This window comes from Pelecanus crispus, chromosome 10, assembly GCF_030463565.1.
Source record: "Pelecanus crispus isolate bPelCri1 chromosome 10, bPelCri1.pri, whole genome shotgun sequence".
Classification (NCBI taxonomy): domain Eukaryota; kingdom Metazoa; phylum Chordata; class Aves; order Pelecaniformes; family Pelecanidae; genus Pelecanus; species Pelecanus crispus.
Genome location: NC_134652.1, coordinates 31,890,385 through 31,906,833, shown reverse-complemented (window position 1 = coordinate 31,906,833; position 16,449 = coordinate 31,890,385). Strand labels below are relative to the sequence as shown.

General features: G+C 39.4%; 1 protein-coding gene across 2 annotated transcripts in view; it reads left to right on the top strand.

Moving 5' to 3' along the window:
* The window catches only part of LDB3 (LIM domain binding 3), a 119,546-nt gene that overhangs the window by 49,568 nt on the left and 53,529 nt on the right, over nt 1-16,449 (top strand). For both annotated transcript variants that reach the window (XM_075717504.1, XM_009483395.2), the window contains exons 4-5: nt 11,712-11,734; nt 15,200-15,403. In XM_075717504.1, the coding sequence (XP_075573619.1) occupies nt 11,712-11,734; nt 15,200-15,403 (227 nt within the window). The remainder of the gene's footprint in view (nt 1-11,711; nt 11,735-15,199; nt 15,404-16,449) is intronic.

Sequence of the window (16,449 nt, the reverse complement as noted above, 5' to 3'; positions counted from 1 at the left end):
TGTAACTGCTGCAAATACGTTCAATCTAACAGAAAAGAATGCACTTGGGGAGAATAATTTGATTCAATTTTATTTTGTCAAATTTGAAATTAACCTGTTTGGCCATTTATTAGTTGGGACAGAAATAATGTTATTTCACTCCAGATCTTGTAAACCTTTTGGCAAGGGAAGATGAAATAAAGAATTTATCTTGCTCAGAGTTGTTTCTGCGTATATCATGATTTTATAGAAGTTATCTTGTTGTAGTTATTGGAAAGTTATTGGAAGAGGCACCAACCAGTACTGTGAAATTCCTAGAAAAAAACCAATGGATCATTCTTTTAGTTAGACTGGTGTTCGACTGCACCAGCAAAGTAATAGGGACAGGAAGGGGGAGAGAGTACTTACTTTCCCTCAAGAACTACACAGAATGCTGTTAGTTCTCAAGGCAGCAAGTAGACATGTCTCTTCAGAGGTATTCACCAACACAAGACTGAAAACTATCTTTTGGGACCCTCAATAGCACCTGTGCAGGTATTACAAATTTGCCTACTTCCACCACAGGCACATAAAAGCTTTTATACATCAGATTTTCATGACTCTGTATTAGGTACATTTCTTCCCTGTCAAATGACAATTTTAAAATTACTGCCATAGGTATTCAAAGCTGTTTACCACACAAAACATTTTTCTCCCTTAACTATCTACCCTATAGAAAAGTTAACTCCACGGACTGTAGGGCTTTTTTTAGAGGTTCTAAAAGCGCCTTTGGCGTGAAAGCTATAAAGTCACTTTACATTTCCTCTTTTAACCCTTCAGTGAGAGATGAGGATCAAAGGACTCAACACTTCTTTCAGGAGTGTGTCATCTCACACTTGAGCATTCTGTGCATCAGTGCTTGGGAAAGGTTTATCGGAGCTGTTGGAGGCAGCCTATTTTGAATGGGCTACAGGCAGTACTTGCAGCTGGAAAAGAGATTTACTGGAACCCTCCTGGAGGAAAAGGGTGGCATCTGGGAGCAGGTTTGGTGGGAAACAGGGTACCTAGCAGTATTCAGAAAGGTTGTCTTAGGTGTAGGGTCTTTGGCCGAGGGCGAAGATGTAGCAGTAGAGTGCTGGAGTGGGGGCCCTTTGCAGGTCAAGAGGAGTGACGTTTGTGTCACTAGTATACACTAGTAGATAACAGTAATTTTTAACTGAAGAAAAATTCTTCTCTGAGGGTGGTTTGGAAGGGAATGAAGGCTTCACTGGAGAAGTCTCAAAATCCAGAATAAAAAGTCTTTACTGATACAAACAGTGGTATGGGGATGTTGCAATAAGGTATGTTACAGTAAATATATTTTAAAAGTCAAAGTTTCTTTGCTTGTCCCTTTATTATTTCTAGTAACATTATCACTGTAGAAATGAAGAATTCCGTGACACATAGGCAGAAGCTGTCACCTCCACATCACTGCTTGGCAGTGTTTAGACTCTGATGGTTCACATGAAGTGAATTCAGTTGCATTTCAAAAAACAGCAAAAAGCTACATTACAAGACAGTCACGACAGTGTTGTCCTCAAACATCGAGAGAAGTTTTTCTCACCTTTCTCTGAGTCAAGGTTAAGGCACGGCAATGTTAGCTAAAAATCTGCATGTGCGAGTTCAGTGTCTAGTTTAAACCATAAATTCTCTTGTACATTATTGCTGATCTGATTGCAGCTTCCACTAATTTTCAAGCATGTATTTCTTCTTTGACTGCTATGGTCATGGCTTTTTGTGTTTTAGAAAAATAAGCATACATTCTTTTACAAAGACATAAGGAAGGTATAAAAACCCCAGAGTTCTTCACCCCGATAGAAATTTTTCTACATTCCACAAGTAACATATAATCTCTCCTTACTTTCTTGAGCTGATCAATGTTATGAAGATACACGTTCTGCAACCATAAGTATGGTGTCAACTGAGCTGTAGCGCTATTATTGGAAATAGAAGTTTGACTGATTTACAGTTTCACTATTTCCTTATCTGACATAAATCTCAAACTTGAAACAATTTTCATTTAGTTTAGTCAAATCTTTTTTGATTTAGTCAAAAGACTTAGTCAAGTCTTTTGCACAGGCCTGGCATAGCTGGAAGAAAGGGCATAACTAATGCTGAAAGCATTCAAATAACAAGAGTAGTAAGCATGAGTCCAAGGATTGAAACTAAGCCATCATCAGTCAGTGAGTTCCTGCAGCTTTTCAGGGGGACCACAACACAGGAGAAGATTCAGCTCAGTGCAGTTCAAAATGTTCAAGGTGAAGCTTTAAGGCTAAGCATAGATTTAACATTTGTCCCTTTGCAGAAAGGTATTATATATTTGCATTAATTAAGACGGCCTCTTTAATTTTAATAATATGACTATGTGTTGTCCTGTTTATGAAACAGTACTGAACACACTTATTTCAGAGTCCCAGTGAGAATCTCATAATGCTTATGATTTGTTTCCTGCCAAATTTGGGAACCTATGTGGCTAAGAGAAAACAGATGAAGAGATGATTGACGTCTTAAGCAAGGCATAGGATGGAAGAGCTGGCCGAGCCAAAAGTTATTTGTTGGCTGTCTTTGAGCAGAGTCATTTAATGTCATGATGCCTCCATTTCCTTCTTTCTATAAAAAGTTTAAAGCAACAACTGCTTCTTGGGCATGCTGGGAGGTCAAATTCATTAGCATAGCGTTAAAATTGTTCTCCCAGAAATGCAAAAGGTAAATAAAGACTGTACGGTCATAGCAATAGATAAATAGAACATGAGCTGTCAAAGGAAGAGGACCTGAAAAACTGGTATTGGGTCTTCCAATATAAATTTGTTTCTCGCTTCTCTGATACATAAGAAGGAGCATTTGCCTTTCATAGAAATTGAATATTTATAAAGAAAAGAATAATGCTATTTCAGAATGGAAATTGAGCTGATTCATAGCTTCCTTCTATTCCCCAATGTTTGAGACTCCTCTACATTCATCAGTTTTCAGCTCATTCACTGACATTACGCTGGGAAATTAAAACGCAGTTTTCCCTTCCTAGTAAGGGATTGCTGCAGGATCACAGCATCTTTCTCGAGGGAAGAAGCCCCATTGCTCAGTGTCAGAGCCTCCTCTTCTGGTCAGCTGAAGGGTAGCATCAAACTTGCAGAGTTGGAAATGCTAGCTTGCTTTTCCAGCCACAGAGACTGAAACAAAACGGGATGAGAGAGATGGGAAACAGGGGAACGTTTGTTACTGTTGGCTGCATTTCATGTGATGTAATGCTAAAAGCCGTGCTGCTGCTCAGTATCAGAAATTTGACCTTCACATTCAGAAATGGTTTCAGAAATGCTGCATTGATCTGTTTTTGCCACTGAACTGGGTGGGGGGGGAATCTAAAATATCCTACTGGAAATAAACTGAATGAGAGATTCTTTGTCAATCACAAAAGGCAAGAGCTAAATAAGCTGATTATTGGGCAGTAATTATTTAGAAGAAGTTATACAGCTGCTCTCTTAGACACCTCCTGTTTCATCCCTTTCCCCCTGAACACAGGAAAATCAACTACCTTAAAACTGCCATGAATACTAACTCAAAATGGAGAGTGCTAACCTGGCACTGCTGGGTTCCTAGGAATTCTAGCGTTGAGGTGCCAGCGTGCTGGTATTCCAGCTAGAAATTGTTTGAGGAGTGAAACCAAAACTCCAGTCGTGTCATAAAGGTGAGCAAAATCATCATTTTTTATGGCGGTCCTATAATTTTCCCTTTGCCTACTGTTAGTGTCCAGTAACACCAAAACTATGAACATGCATTAGGATTAAGGAAATATCTGGCATTTCTCTCGTTAGCAGTTGAAACTGATACTTTATAATCAGATCTCCTTGCATGTCCTTTTATTATGGCATTTAGAAAGGAAACCCACAGTTAACTTAGGTAAAAGCCACAGAGTTTTCAGGGTAACAAACAAATATAACTCTGGCATATCCTTTTTCTTCTCTACTGCCTCTATTTTTTTTTTTAAATATTTGCTTTGCCCCTCTCTGCTAGCATGTAATGCTTATTTGCACAAGGGGTGACTTGATTTATGAACGTGGCCTTGTGCATTTTTGCGTCTTGTACAACACATTTTTAGAGAGAATCCCTGTTTTATGTTTGTTTAATAATACCTGGAAGCTTGAAGTAGGCCACTTAAAGGTTGGTTGTTTGCTGTTTTCTATGTCAGGGTATAATGACTGAAGTATGCAGTTGAAATGTATTTATTTAAAAAGGCGTAGTCTGAAAAATGCTTTTAGGATTATCTGTTTCTACAGCCTCAGGCAGCTATTAATGCCAGCTAAAATCTCTTCCTGTTTATTACTAAGAAAAATGTTCTCGGTTCATTTTATCTGCCTTACATTTTTGGTTCAAAACATCTTAAATGTATTTAATGTTATGATTAATTATATCCTTAGACCTTTAGGGGTTTTTTTGCAATTAATTTTAATTAATCAGGACATATTATCTTGATTTTTTCAAATGTAATCTCCTTAAATATGCAATATAGAAAAATCCAAGAGGAGAATACAAAATATTTATCTTTCTAGTGAACCTTAGTATCAAAATCAGTAAATGACATTAATGATAACCAGTAGTAGCAAAAGTAGAAAATCAGAGGCCAAATTATTCTCCGGCCCGTGTTTCATGCAAGGCTATGGGGGAGATGCGTGTAAGATGTTAAAGAGGGCAACTGAAGCAGCGCCAGCCCGAGCGAGGCAAAGCGTCGCTGCAGGCCACCGCCTGCCCTGGGCCTGGCTTGCACGGAGGGCAGATTGTGGGCTCCATCGCTTCTTCCGGATAATGTCCCCTGCCTGTTCCCGTGCTCCAGAGCTGGGCTGCAGCATGCTGCCAGCATTACTGGTGGGCCTCTTAACTGAGCACCACGGCACCTGGGTACCAGTTATGGCTGCAGCATATCTAGGTCCAGAGGGAGAGGTTGAAGTGATCCTTCTCCTGTAGCAAAAGCAATGCAGCCCAAGTTAGGCTGGAGCCAGGAGCTTCTGAGATAAACTACAGATTGATATTATGCCTCTAGAGAAATCTGTAAATTGCCAAGCATTCAAATAGTTTGTTGGGTACCTCGGCTATAGTTGTGTTTTTTTGGTTTGTTTTTTTTTTTTTTTTTAATCCAAAGCACATAATTACAGACGAACAAAAGTGAAGAATAAAACAGCTTTTGAAACTATATAATTCATTATTTTAAAATATGTGCTGATGAGTTCCAGCAGTCAGGATGCTAGATTCAAAAGGCAAACATTAAAGAGAAGTTTAAAATAATCAGTATTAGAATCTTGTTATTCATGTTCCAGCCAGTGAGCCTTTAGCAGTTAAAGAATAAGAAAACTGGGAGTAAAGATATAAAATGCCCTCCTGAGAGTGAAGTTTGTATTCCTCTCTGATAAAATTGTCCATACTGCAGGTAGGCAGATGTCCAAAAAGTACAGAACTGTGGTCACTCCATGCTGCCAGCAGCTGGAAGGAAATGAGGCAGTTTAACCCTAAGGGTGCTCTGTGCTTCCCGCGAAGTGCTGACCACCCTCCAGTCCTAGGGATTTAGATGGTGTTGCACGAGAACGAGCTTGAAGCAGTGATAGGGTGTTTTAGGCAACATGAGCACAGAAGTTTTACAGGAAACTTCCTCGGAACTCATGCGACAACTTAGTTTCTGCATTGTGTTGCTGAAAAAGCAGTATTTTTCTTTTTTGATACTACCTTTTAGTTTGGTTTCACTAAGCTGCATTAATAGCAAATTATTTATGAAACTGAAGCATAGTACTGCATTTTTCCAGGATGAGGTTTTGGTGGAATGTTTCTAATTTGAGCACCAGCACAGACTTCTATGAGTATAGAGCTATTGAAGGAGAGATTCCTGTGACTTCAACTAAGACAATACGTCCTGCTGTCCTAGTTAGGAATATTATCTGGGACATGACTGTAGGATCACTTGCTCATCATCTACATACTCATGCACACATTCCTTCAAGAGAAAATTATGCAGAAATGATCAGAATAGGAGTGTCCCTTCTGTTGAGCAGTACCTGTTCTCGAGTCCTGTTGGTCTATCTGCTAACCGTGCTGCATGGCCTAATTAGCATGAACCAGAGCCTATGAAAGCAATGCAATGTGTGGGCTTCAATAACTTGAAGTGTACTCATGGAAAATAGAATGGTGTGGTTTAGAATCATTATGTTTTTATAATAATGGCATTGACTTTTATGTTTGTGTATTATCTCAAATGATTCTGACCTCAAGACATTTTTTTAAGATTTCTTCATTATCCTAGAAATGAACAGACAGTGTTGTCTTTATATAAAATTATTGCTATGAGGTTGACTAGTAGCAAATGCTCTTTTAATGTTAAGCTTTATTTGTTGATTTCAACTAAAACCCAGTAAAAAAATGCCTGAGTGTGTTTTGCTTCCCATATTTTGAAACAATGCGTTTCTTTGTTGAAAGGCTTCCCTGAAAGGTTGGATGCTTTGGCCCTAATCTATTTATTGCAAGTTTATCAATATGTTTAGAAAGCAGTAATTGCAGATGTGTTATTTTTGCATGTGTTCTATGATTGCTCTTTTCTTTTTTCTTTCTTGGCCTGCATGTTTGCTACTACAGGAACCTGCTTGGGAAATCAATGGCAACAGAACAACCTTCAGTCCTCTAACTAACACGGCGACTGGGCCTATGGGTAGTGTTTTAGCAACCAATGGAACGTTTTCAGGCTACCTCAACAAGCAAGAGATCAGCTTTTCAAATAGCTCTTCCTACTTAAAGACTACCACACTTAGATCTTCCATGTCCTCTCAGTCTGTGACTCCTGACATTTCACCTGCAAAGAGTTATCTAGGTTCAAAACTAAGCCCTGTAGTGACCGAGGGCAATAGTCCTTTACACCAGCTGAGCCCTGCGAGGCAGTATAACAACCCTATTGGCCTTTACTCACCAGAGACTCTAAGGGAAATGGCTGAGATGCATAAATTAAGTCTCAACCGAAGGGCTTCGGAAGGTGGACTTCCTAGAGGGTAGGTAACATGGTAAAATATTTAATATTTCAATAAGTAATGAATTTGTTGAAAAATGAATGTAATAGTACCTGCCCCATTGTGCATTTGTCTGGTAAGCATGATTAAGGTCTGGAACAATCATTAAATTTTCCACTACCCCCCAAAACATATACACAGTACCATTACAGAATAACTCTTGGTCTTTGGTATCTGAATGGCGATATGGGTTGGCAATAGTCAGCAGGGCATGAGGAGGAACGCTGACGGAAGTAACTGTGATCATCTCGGGGTTCTGGCATTTAGCATGTAATGCGTGTAGTCTCATAGAACCAAGTATCACTGTCAGCTGTTATAGAAGCTGCTATAAAACAGATCTGATCTTTGGTACTCTTCTAAAGAGAAACTGCTTTGAGCAGCACATCTGACATGCTAGTCTACTGGAGTGTCCAGCTATAATTCCTGCCTTAATGTATTGGCTTTCCTATGCAAAATGAGTCAAAATTGCAATATTTTGAATCCTCTGGTTTGAACATTGTCTGTCTCGCAACCGTTAGCTTTGCTCTTAACTTGTATGTAACGGGGAATGATCTCTAGATACTACCCAGATAGTTTGAGCCCATGCTGTCAAGGTTTTCAGTGTTACTGTATTGCAGGTCAACTGTTTAATTAGTAGGTTCGTGAAGTGAGGAGCTTTGACTACAATACATGAGAAAAAGCAATGAGAAACAGGTTTTCCTAATTTTTCTGCCTTCATGTATTAATTTGCAAACAAATCTCTAATTTGTTTATTTGTGTTTATTTAAAATGAAGATAAATTTCTTATTATGAATATGGGAAAAAGTGTACTTTCAACACTAGGGACTTGGCTGTATGAGGAAAAACAGAAAATTGAGACAATCCACTTGAGGTCTGATAGCAAATGCATATTTTCAAGTACTTTATATCCCATCGCAGAAGCTCTTTGCAAGCATAAAACCAAGGGGTTTGAAGTTGTAGCAAAGTAAGGATATTTTATCCTTATAAAAGAGCACATATAGATGTTCTAGATTATTCAAGCAGTTTAGATGATTCATTGTAACTCTCTTGAGCACTCGGCATTAACAAACCTCATTAACTTATCTGAAAAAATCCTATCCTCCCATACTGGATAATTAAGAAAGGCAATTAGTGTTTAAAAGACAATAATTTCAGTTAGTAAGCAAGATCAGCGAAATAAACCTCAGAATGCTTCTCTCTTAATTTACAGTTTTCTTGAGGAAAACTAATCCTTGTCTTATTTCAATATGCAGTTTCCTGGGAGTATAGCTCACTATCTTTCTCCCACTGTCTTCACAACCCTCCTTAACATCTGCAAGGGTGAGGGTGAAGGGGCTGTATTTTGGATGGCTCAGCATTCTGACTATTTCTTCATTATCAAAATTACAACACAGCTGCATCCATCACTCACCGAAGTCAGTGTGAACCATTCTGTTGATTCCAGAGGGCATTGCGATAGGACTACATAATATGGCAGTGATTGTTGGGGTGCAAAAAAGGTGTACTTGCAGGAAACACTTCGCTGTCTTCACTCTGCTGCTTTTCCATGTTTTATGTCTTTTATATGGACATATTAGTGCATGCCTGTGGCAATGCACTGAATTACCTTAGAACAACCCTCTGAGATTTATTCTTTTTTCAAAATTTTAAGGAATTGCTGTCTAGCTGCCTGTAATATCTGTAGCACTGATGGACAAATAAGAAAATTTATGAGAATTCATCTAAATGTTCTGTTAAAAGAATTCAGCCTTCATCCTGCAGCCCAGGAACAAGCCAAAAAGGTGAAAGAGCCCAGAGCTACTAAGTACGTGCGTCTTTTCAGGCAATTCCTCTGAGATTTAGAGAATTGTATATCTCTGTTTACATGCAGAGAAAATTCAGAGTTCAATAATCCTGTCATTCCCACTCCCACTTGAGTGTTATCCATGAAGTGAGAGGCATCTTCCCTACTGTTCTGTGGAGAGTAACATGGGTCCTGTAACTACCTTGGGACTTGGTATCATCCGTGATGGACTCGATCTCATTGGGGATATGTGTGAAAGAGTGCACAAGGAAAGCACTGTGAGCTCTACAAAATCAGCTCTGGCCTTTGTTGGGGACATTCTTATCATGTTGTAGAACACAAAATGCTGCGTAAAGATTGTGAAATTATGGTGCTCCAAAACTGTGAATTTATTATGCATCCATGAACATGCATTTAGCGGTATAGTAAAAGCTATAAGAAACTTCAGGTTTGGGGGTTGATCTTAAGGTATATTTCATATTTCAGTTGGGTGTCCTTTTCACCAAATCATTTCAACTTAATTGTGTGAATTGCTGTTAGAGGTTTAGCTAAACCCTGTGGAAAATCCTATCAGAAAGCTAAAATTCATTTTGAGATTATCTCCTTGATCTGCGAAGAATAACAAAGCACCTGTTTCTCCGATACACTGTTACATTAAAGCTTTATCACCGTGGCCCAGGGTGAAAATAGAGGTGGCCTGTTAAGAGTGTGGAACTTGATGTGCTGAAAGCTCTGGAAAGGGGAGTATGAATAAATACAAAGAGTGAGTCATAGCTTGTAACATGTCGTTCTTTTCATTCCAGTGTAAGTTATTTTTCACATTTCAGGTCAAGGGCAGTAAATACCTGTCCCACAAGTACGTGCCAGGTGGCTTGGGTTACTAGCTTCTTACTGCGTGACCTCTGTGAGCAGCAAGTTGGGTGTTTCATACAGGTCCATATTTAGAATCAAGCTAAAACAATGTGTGGCTCTGAACTGGAGAGAATTTTCTCATCACACACTAAACATAAGGAGACGTAAAGCTTTACTCTTTCTGAAGGAAGCTATAGTAGCCTCTTCACATCCAGAAAATCTTTACTGAGACACACGGCCGTTGAGCCGTTCTTAGTGTGTGCACGTAATGATTTTTACCTTTGAACGTATTTTTATATGCAAACAAGTGGTTCCACTCATTAAGGTGTATTTTAGGGACGGAAGCTCTGCCTTTAAAATATTATTTTATGTATAAGGCAGAGGCCTGGATTAGAAGATTAAAGCAGGCATCAGAGTCCACTTCAGAAAATGATACTATTACACTGTATTTCATTGTAAATGAGTGCCCAGCTGTCCTGCACATACCTAAAATGGATATAGGAGCACTGATGTGCTTACAGGCTACAGCTTGTTCCTAATATATCTCTTCTGGTTCCTGTAACAGACTGATATATTTGGCTTAATGCAAGGTTTATAAAGTTAGAAGAATATTCTCAAATCTGAGAGTCTGAAGAACAGTAACTGCGGGAGGTGATCTGTGATTGCTTTTCCCTGGAAATGCGGAAGTGCAAAGCCTTTACTGCAGCTTTGGCTCATTAGAGTGGTTTTGGTCATGAAAAAGGCAGCTGGATGAGCCAGTGCAAAAGGACTGTATGTGAAAAGAAGCAGTAAAATCCAAGGTTCTACAAGGCAAAAGCAGGAGACAAATCCACTTTGAATGTCACTCTAACAGTGTAACATTGCTGTCCAGTATTTTGGATCAATCCCAGATCCAGAAATGTTACAGCAGCAAGTTGGAAGGTTCAGTGCCCAGTTCTGTCAACAGCATTCTGTGCAGCGAAATAAGAAGAAATGTTTCTTAACTGATCCTAGACTCTCTTCCTTTTTATTTTGCGCAACATATAATGAGTTACTCTTCACCCAAGATTATAAGAGCAAAATACGGGTATTCTAAGCTTTGAAAAAGCTAAGTTAAAATAAATGGTGTAGCCCATTAGTGCTATTTGTGTGACCAATGAAAAGAGTTATTAGCAAATAATATAAAGCACACTACCTGTCCATTGCTCCCAGCTTTGGCCCGCATAAAGCCTACGTTGAGTTTTGTATTGTGTTTCTTTGGAATTACTGTGCCAGCTGCCATCACTTCTTGTTTATGCAGCGAAGCAGGATGTAGCATGAACATACGTTTTTTTCATACTGTGTACATACCATATGGAAGAAAATATCCTGATACAGATATCCAAAAAAACCCACATAATGCACAGACTTGCTTCATTTCACATGGAATAAATTAGGAGTGACTATTCTGAAACTGACTTACACCACTATTGGCATAGTGTAGGTACAGTCAGATTTAGGCCAATAATTTGTTAAGTACAAAGGCATTTTCCTTAGTTTTAGATTTAAAACATCTACCAATATATTCTTTGGATATTCTCCAGCATGTAAAAGAACAAAAAAATCAATCTTGCAATACCAACTCTGAGGACGGCCTGAGGAGAACAGGCTTCATCCCTGAATATTTAGCATCTGAGGGAAGAATATAATCTCTACCACTCATTTGCTATTTTCAGATGAGCGTATACTCGGCCAATGCTTCTTTCTTCCCTCCACTCCCTCCCCCCATACACTTTGATAATAGTACTTTTAGGGATGCACAGCAATAAAATCATGTTTAAGGGTCAGCCAAAATGCCATGGTACCCTACTAAGTCCTAGTGGATCAACTATAATCCCTACATTTTTTTCCTTTCTTCATCACGTTGGGGATTTCAGGCATACATTTACTTGTTCTTATTTGTAGATGGTCTGAAAAAAGCTTTAGTAAGCTTTTGTAAATACCTTTTGCCCTTTGCACTCTAAAAACTATTGACTTTTTCTGTTTGGTTGGTTTTCATGTTGTTTGTTCTCTTTCTCTTCTTTTAGGTCATAACCAACACCGCTGCCAAGTTAGTATCGCTTCTATATAGTGCCAAGTATTTGTGTTACGCTGTATGTGTGAAGCTTTGTTTTCTGGGGTAGCATGATCCCTTGTGTTCCTGCTGTGTCTGCTTGCAAGTGGAAATAATTTTTTAAAAAATCTTATTGGTATGGCAAGCGTCACGGGCTGCCACTGGTGTCCAGTGGTGCTCCCTTCTAAGCACGCCACATGTTCGGCATTTCTTGGTGATGTTCTAATGCTGCAAATGGAGTTAGCATCTGAGCTTGCTCAGTGCTTGTAAATGCTTTCAGATGTTTTTGTCTCTATAGTCCGGCTTTAATTCCTCCTAACTCTTTAGTCTTCATGCCTTCAGGATTTGGGGAGCCTCATCTGAGCATTTTTTGGTGTATTTTTAGCCTCAATACAAATTAATTTCCAAAGTCCCACTCCACTAAAATTCAAATATAGGTTGGTATGAGATACTGATATGGAAAAGATCTAAAAAGTAATTTACCTTAGTGAGCATATTGCCCAAACAAGAAGCAACTATTGATTTGAAAATGTGATTGATCTGCTTTATTTAGGACAGTTCACAGAGTCCTCAGCTTTGACCTTTGGTTTTCTAAGGGCAGAGGATTGTCTCTAAATTCCCGTTTTCCATCTCTGAACTGAAATTGCTGGAGAGACTGGGTTAAATTCAGCATAAAACAAATAATTATATTAGTTAAATGTCAAATTTAGACTGACAAGAGAAGGTTGGAAGTAGTAGAATACACAAAGTTGAAATAATATTTAATGCATATAATTTACACCGATCTGGCATTCTCTGTCGATTTTAATGAGGTGTGAGTGTGATTTCATGCAAATAATGTAACTCCTTTGGAGTGATGAAACGCTAGCCAATTTACATTGATACTTATTCTGTTACAGTTGTCTTAGAAAGCAGAAGTCACATTACAGGGGTGTTTTTAATCTTACTTGCTTTGGGATTTGTGTTTCCTGATCCTTTTCCAGCTTGGTAGAAAAATCCCATTCGTTTTGCAGAGGAGCTCCGGCTGTCTCTAGGGTCTTACCTCTGCCACTTTGTCCTAGAGCACCGCACCCCTTACAAGCACTAATATCTTCTGTTTACTTCCAGAGTTATAAAGGAAACTCTGCAATTGAAAATCCGTACCCTTTTCTCTTATTTTTATGGGAATCTTGTTAACTTCAGTGAAAGTTTTACCTTGGTACGCGTAATGTGACTAAAACCTCTTGAAAGATGTCGCTGAAACTGTTTAAATACCACAAGTGAAAGCCTAAGTCACTACTGCTGCTACCGTTAGGGAAGTTTAGGCTGTTCTAAGATTACTAGCTTTTATTTTTGTAATTGATTGTGGAAACCAATTGCTTTGGACTTTATTCTTTAAAAGTGGCATGTTTAATCTCTGTCTTTTCATTCACATAATCTTCTCAGCTCTTGGCTTTAGAATCTCTTCAATACTTCTAATGGGGGGGAAGAGAATGCTAAATTCAAGATCTCAAGGACCTGTGTGTTCATAATGATCATGTGATCATTTAGGGTATTACAAAGAAAAGAGATACCGTTGTTAAAGTAATGCACGTGCATGCTGAAAAGTCAAGAGTGTAACAACCTGCACGTCTCTTCGCATCACCCTTCAACAGATGATGTCAGTGTAATAGTAATATTGTCACAGTTGACGAATAGTTAATGGAGAGAGATTTGAAATGTGAAAATGTCTTTGTAAAAAGATAATTTTCACTTTTTGAATGCATAATGCAGCTTCCCGGTTCCTTCCCTTAAAATGTTGATGTGTGTAACTAAAGGCTGTGGCTGTAATACAGCGTGTGCAGATTTATGTCTCTGTTCCTTGAGCATGTGGCTGTTAATGTTCTATCGAGTATTTTGAATGACGTGTGACTGTCTCTCGTACTCTCCATCGTCAGTCAGGGCATCCCACCAAACAAAAGGCTGAAAACCTAGTGGAACCCCCTGGCTAGGTTCAGAGGTGGCACATCACCTTTGCTAATCCCTGGAAGGTTAAGTCAGAGGGCTGCCAGCTTTACTTGATTTTCCTTTTTCCTCCACGCCGGGCTGAGGGTTCGGTTTTAGCACTCACCCTCTGGGGCCAGCCCACGGCAGCCAGCCACACCGTTGTTCCCTTGCCAGCCAGAGAAGCCATTGTTCAGTCACATGAAAAAATTCAGCAAAAGACTTAATATTAGCTGATACACTTACAATGTAAAGGTTTTAAACTGAAAAGGAAAGTTGTTCCAATCAAACGGGATTACATTTTTCAGAATTTCTTTTGGTGGGGACATATATCCATTTCCAGCTTTTGGGCTCAGTTCAAAATGAAACTTTTGTGAAATATCCATTATTTCCCAAAGGACGGAATTCTCAGTTTTGCCCAATTTGGTGAGCATACGGAACCTACACTGCCAGCATCCTCCTGCTGCTGGCAGGACAGGAACAGCAGACCGGAGATTCATCTGCTCTCCCACAGGTCAGAGAAGAGCAGCTACTTCAGTGACTGCCAGCTGAGCTTTCGCTTGCTCACTGAAACTCCAGGCAATACTCAGTCCTAACTCTAGGAGTAGAACAACGTACAAGGAGGTGCTATGAGGAAGCCAGGTGCTCTTTAGCTGAAGTCTGACGTTAAACTGACTCATTCTGTTGCAATGGGAGCTTCAGTTAACTTGCTCATGGCTCAGTTTCTCCAATAAAAATCCTTCCTCATAAATGGAGCCACTGGAAAATATGGTGGCTACTCTTCCAACTGCAGTTGTCCCGTTGATTGCACCGTAGGAAATTTTGATCTGAGACCGAGCATTTATCGTGCTATAGCAACACTTATGGCTGGCTGTATGGAGATTTTGGGAAGATTAATTTCATTTTTGTGAGGAAAGCTTTGAAGATTAAAAGGTGCAACTACTAAATTTTGCTATGATTAATAATCCAGACAGAAAGTACTGGAACCTTCTAAATAATAGAGGACCTGACATCTGTTCACCCCATTGCACTTTCTAGCACTTTGTAAAACCCTTCTGAAAGGATGAATGGATGCAGTGAATAAACTGGGAATTCTCTGCAGTATGTACATACGTCCATGGGCATGCATATATACGTGCGTGTGTATGTTCGTATACACTTACATATATATGCATGTAAGAATAGAATTTTGATATGTGTAAGTATCACATAAATACTTAGGGATTTGTCATCTTTATGCAATGACAACCGTTTCACCTTTTTTTCTTCTTTATACGTCTGTGAGCCAACACAAACATGTCATCCATGAGCGCAGCCAGCTTTTAACCTTTACTTCTCACTTACGTTGTCTCTTGTCCTCTGACCGGAAGCTTTTGTGGTGAGATGCCGTGAACAGACACGCACGCTCCTCTGTTGGTGCTCTTGCTCTCACTTGACTGTCACTCCTCTCTCCTGTCTTCCCCTCCCTTCCCTGTCCAACCTCACTCTTGCGTAACCCAGCTCGGACTTCACGGAGCGTTTCAACCCCAATGTCCTGAAGGACTCTGCCCTGTCTACGCACAAACCCATTGAGGTGAAAGGCCTAGGCGGCAAGGCTACTATAATTCATGCCCAGTATAACACCCCGATCAGCATGTATTCCCAAGACGCTATCATGGATGCGATTGCAGGCCAGGCACAAGCCCAGGGTGGAGAATTTGCTAGGTAAGGTTATTTCCTTGTGTGGAATGCTCTTTCCCTGCATGATACCTCGAACAGTCCCTGCGCGCATGGCACGGCAGCTCTTCCTGGACGCTTTCTTCTGGAGTATCTTCCACGTGAAAAATACAAATCAATCCTAGATAGCGTTTGAAAGCACTTCATTGTTTTGAAGGTAAAAGGATGGATAGTTAGAAAACGTAATGTTTCTTTTTTGATATTCTTCCTAGAACTGGTAAACCCCACAAAAATATATCCAGTGCTCTGTATATGACATTGGATGGCTTTTCATTGTTGATGAGCACGCTTTGTCATAACCACTGTATGATATGCATGTCTCAGAAAGAACGGGAAAGGGGGGGGTGGACATTTTATTGATACCTGAAGAATGCAAAATATTTATTTAGTACTGGCTACTGGTTTATTCTTCAGAATGGAGTGCTGTGCTGTATTATCCCTATCCCTGGTTTACATACCGTACATGTGTCTTACGCATATCCTTTGGCCTATGGCAAAATCCATTGACCTTTAATAATTCTGCTTTTCCAGTGCACGTTTCTGGTAATCTTATCTCATAAACTTATCCACAGTTGTTATGACTTAACTGAAATTACGTGTGCGATGAATGTAGCCAGGTTCCTCTCTTACTGGGTATCTTTCTACCCAAAATAGAACTTACCTTCTTTTCATGCAACACCAAAATACAGGTATAGCAACACACTTAAACATAGTTTCTTTTCAATATGTTAGCTCCAGGCTTATTCAAAATGTAGATGTTTTATGTATTTGCTTGTGCTCCCTTTTACTGGCCGTTTCTTTTCTCTTTTTTTTTTTTTTTAAGTCTTTTTTCCCCACTGATTTTTTGCACCCATATTATTATTCTGTTGTTCATCACAATTCTCCCTAATGATGGATCCCAAACAATACCTTTAGCTGGTTTTGACCATGACTCAATGAGTCTCTGCAGGTATAAGTAGACTTATAATTCCAGTTAGCAAAGTACAATGAAAGAAGTTCATTCTGTGTTCTTTATAATGGTTCACATCTTCATA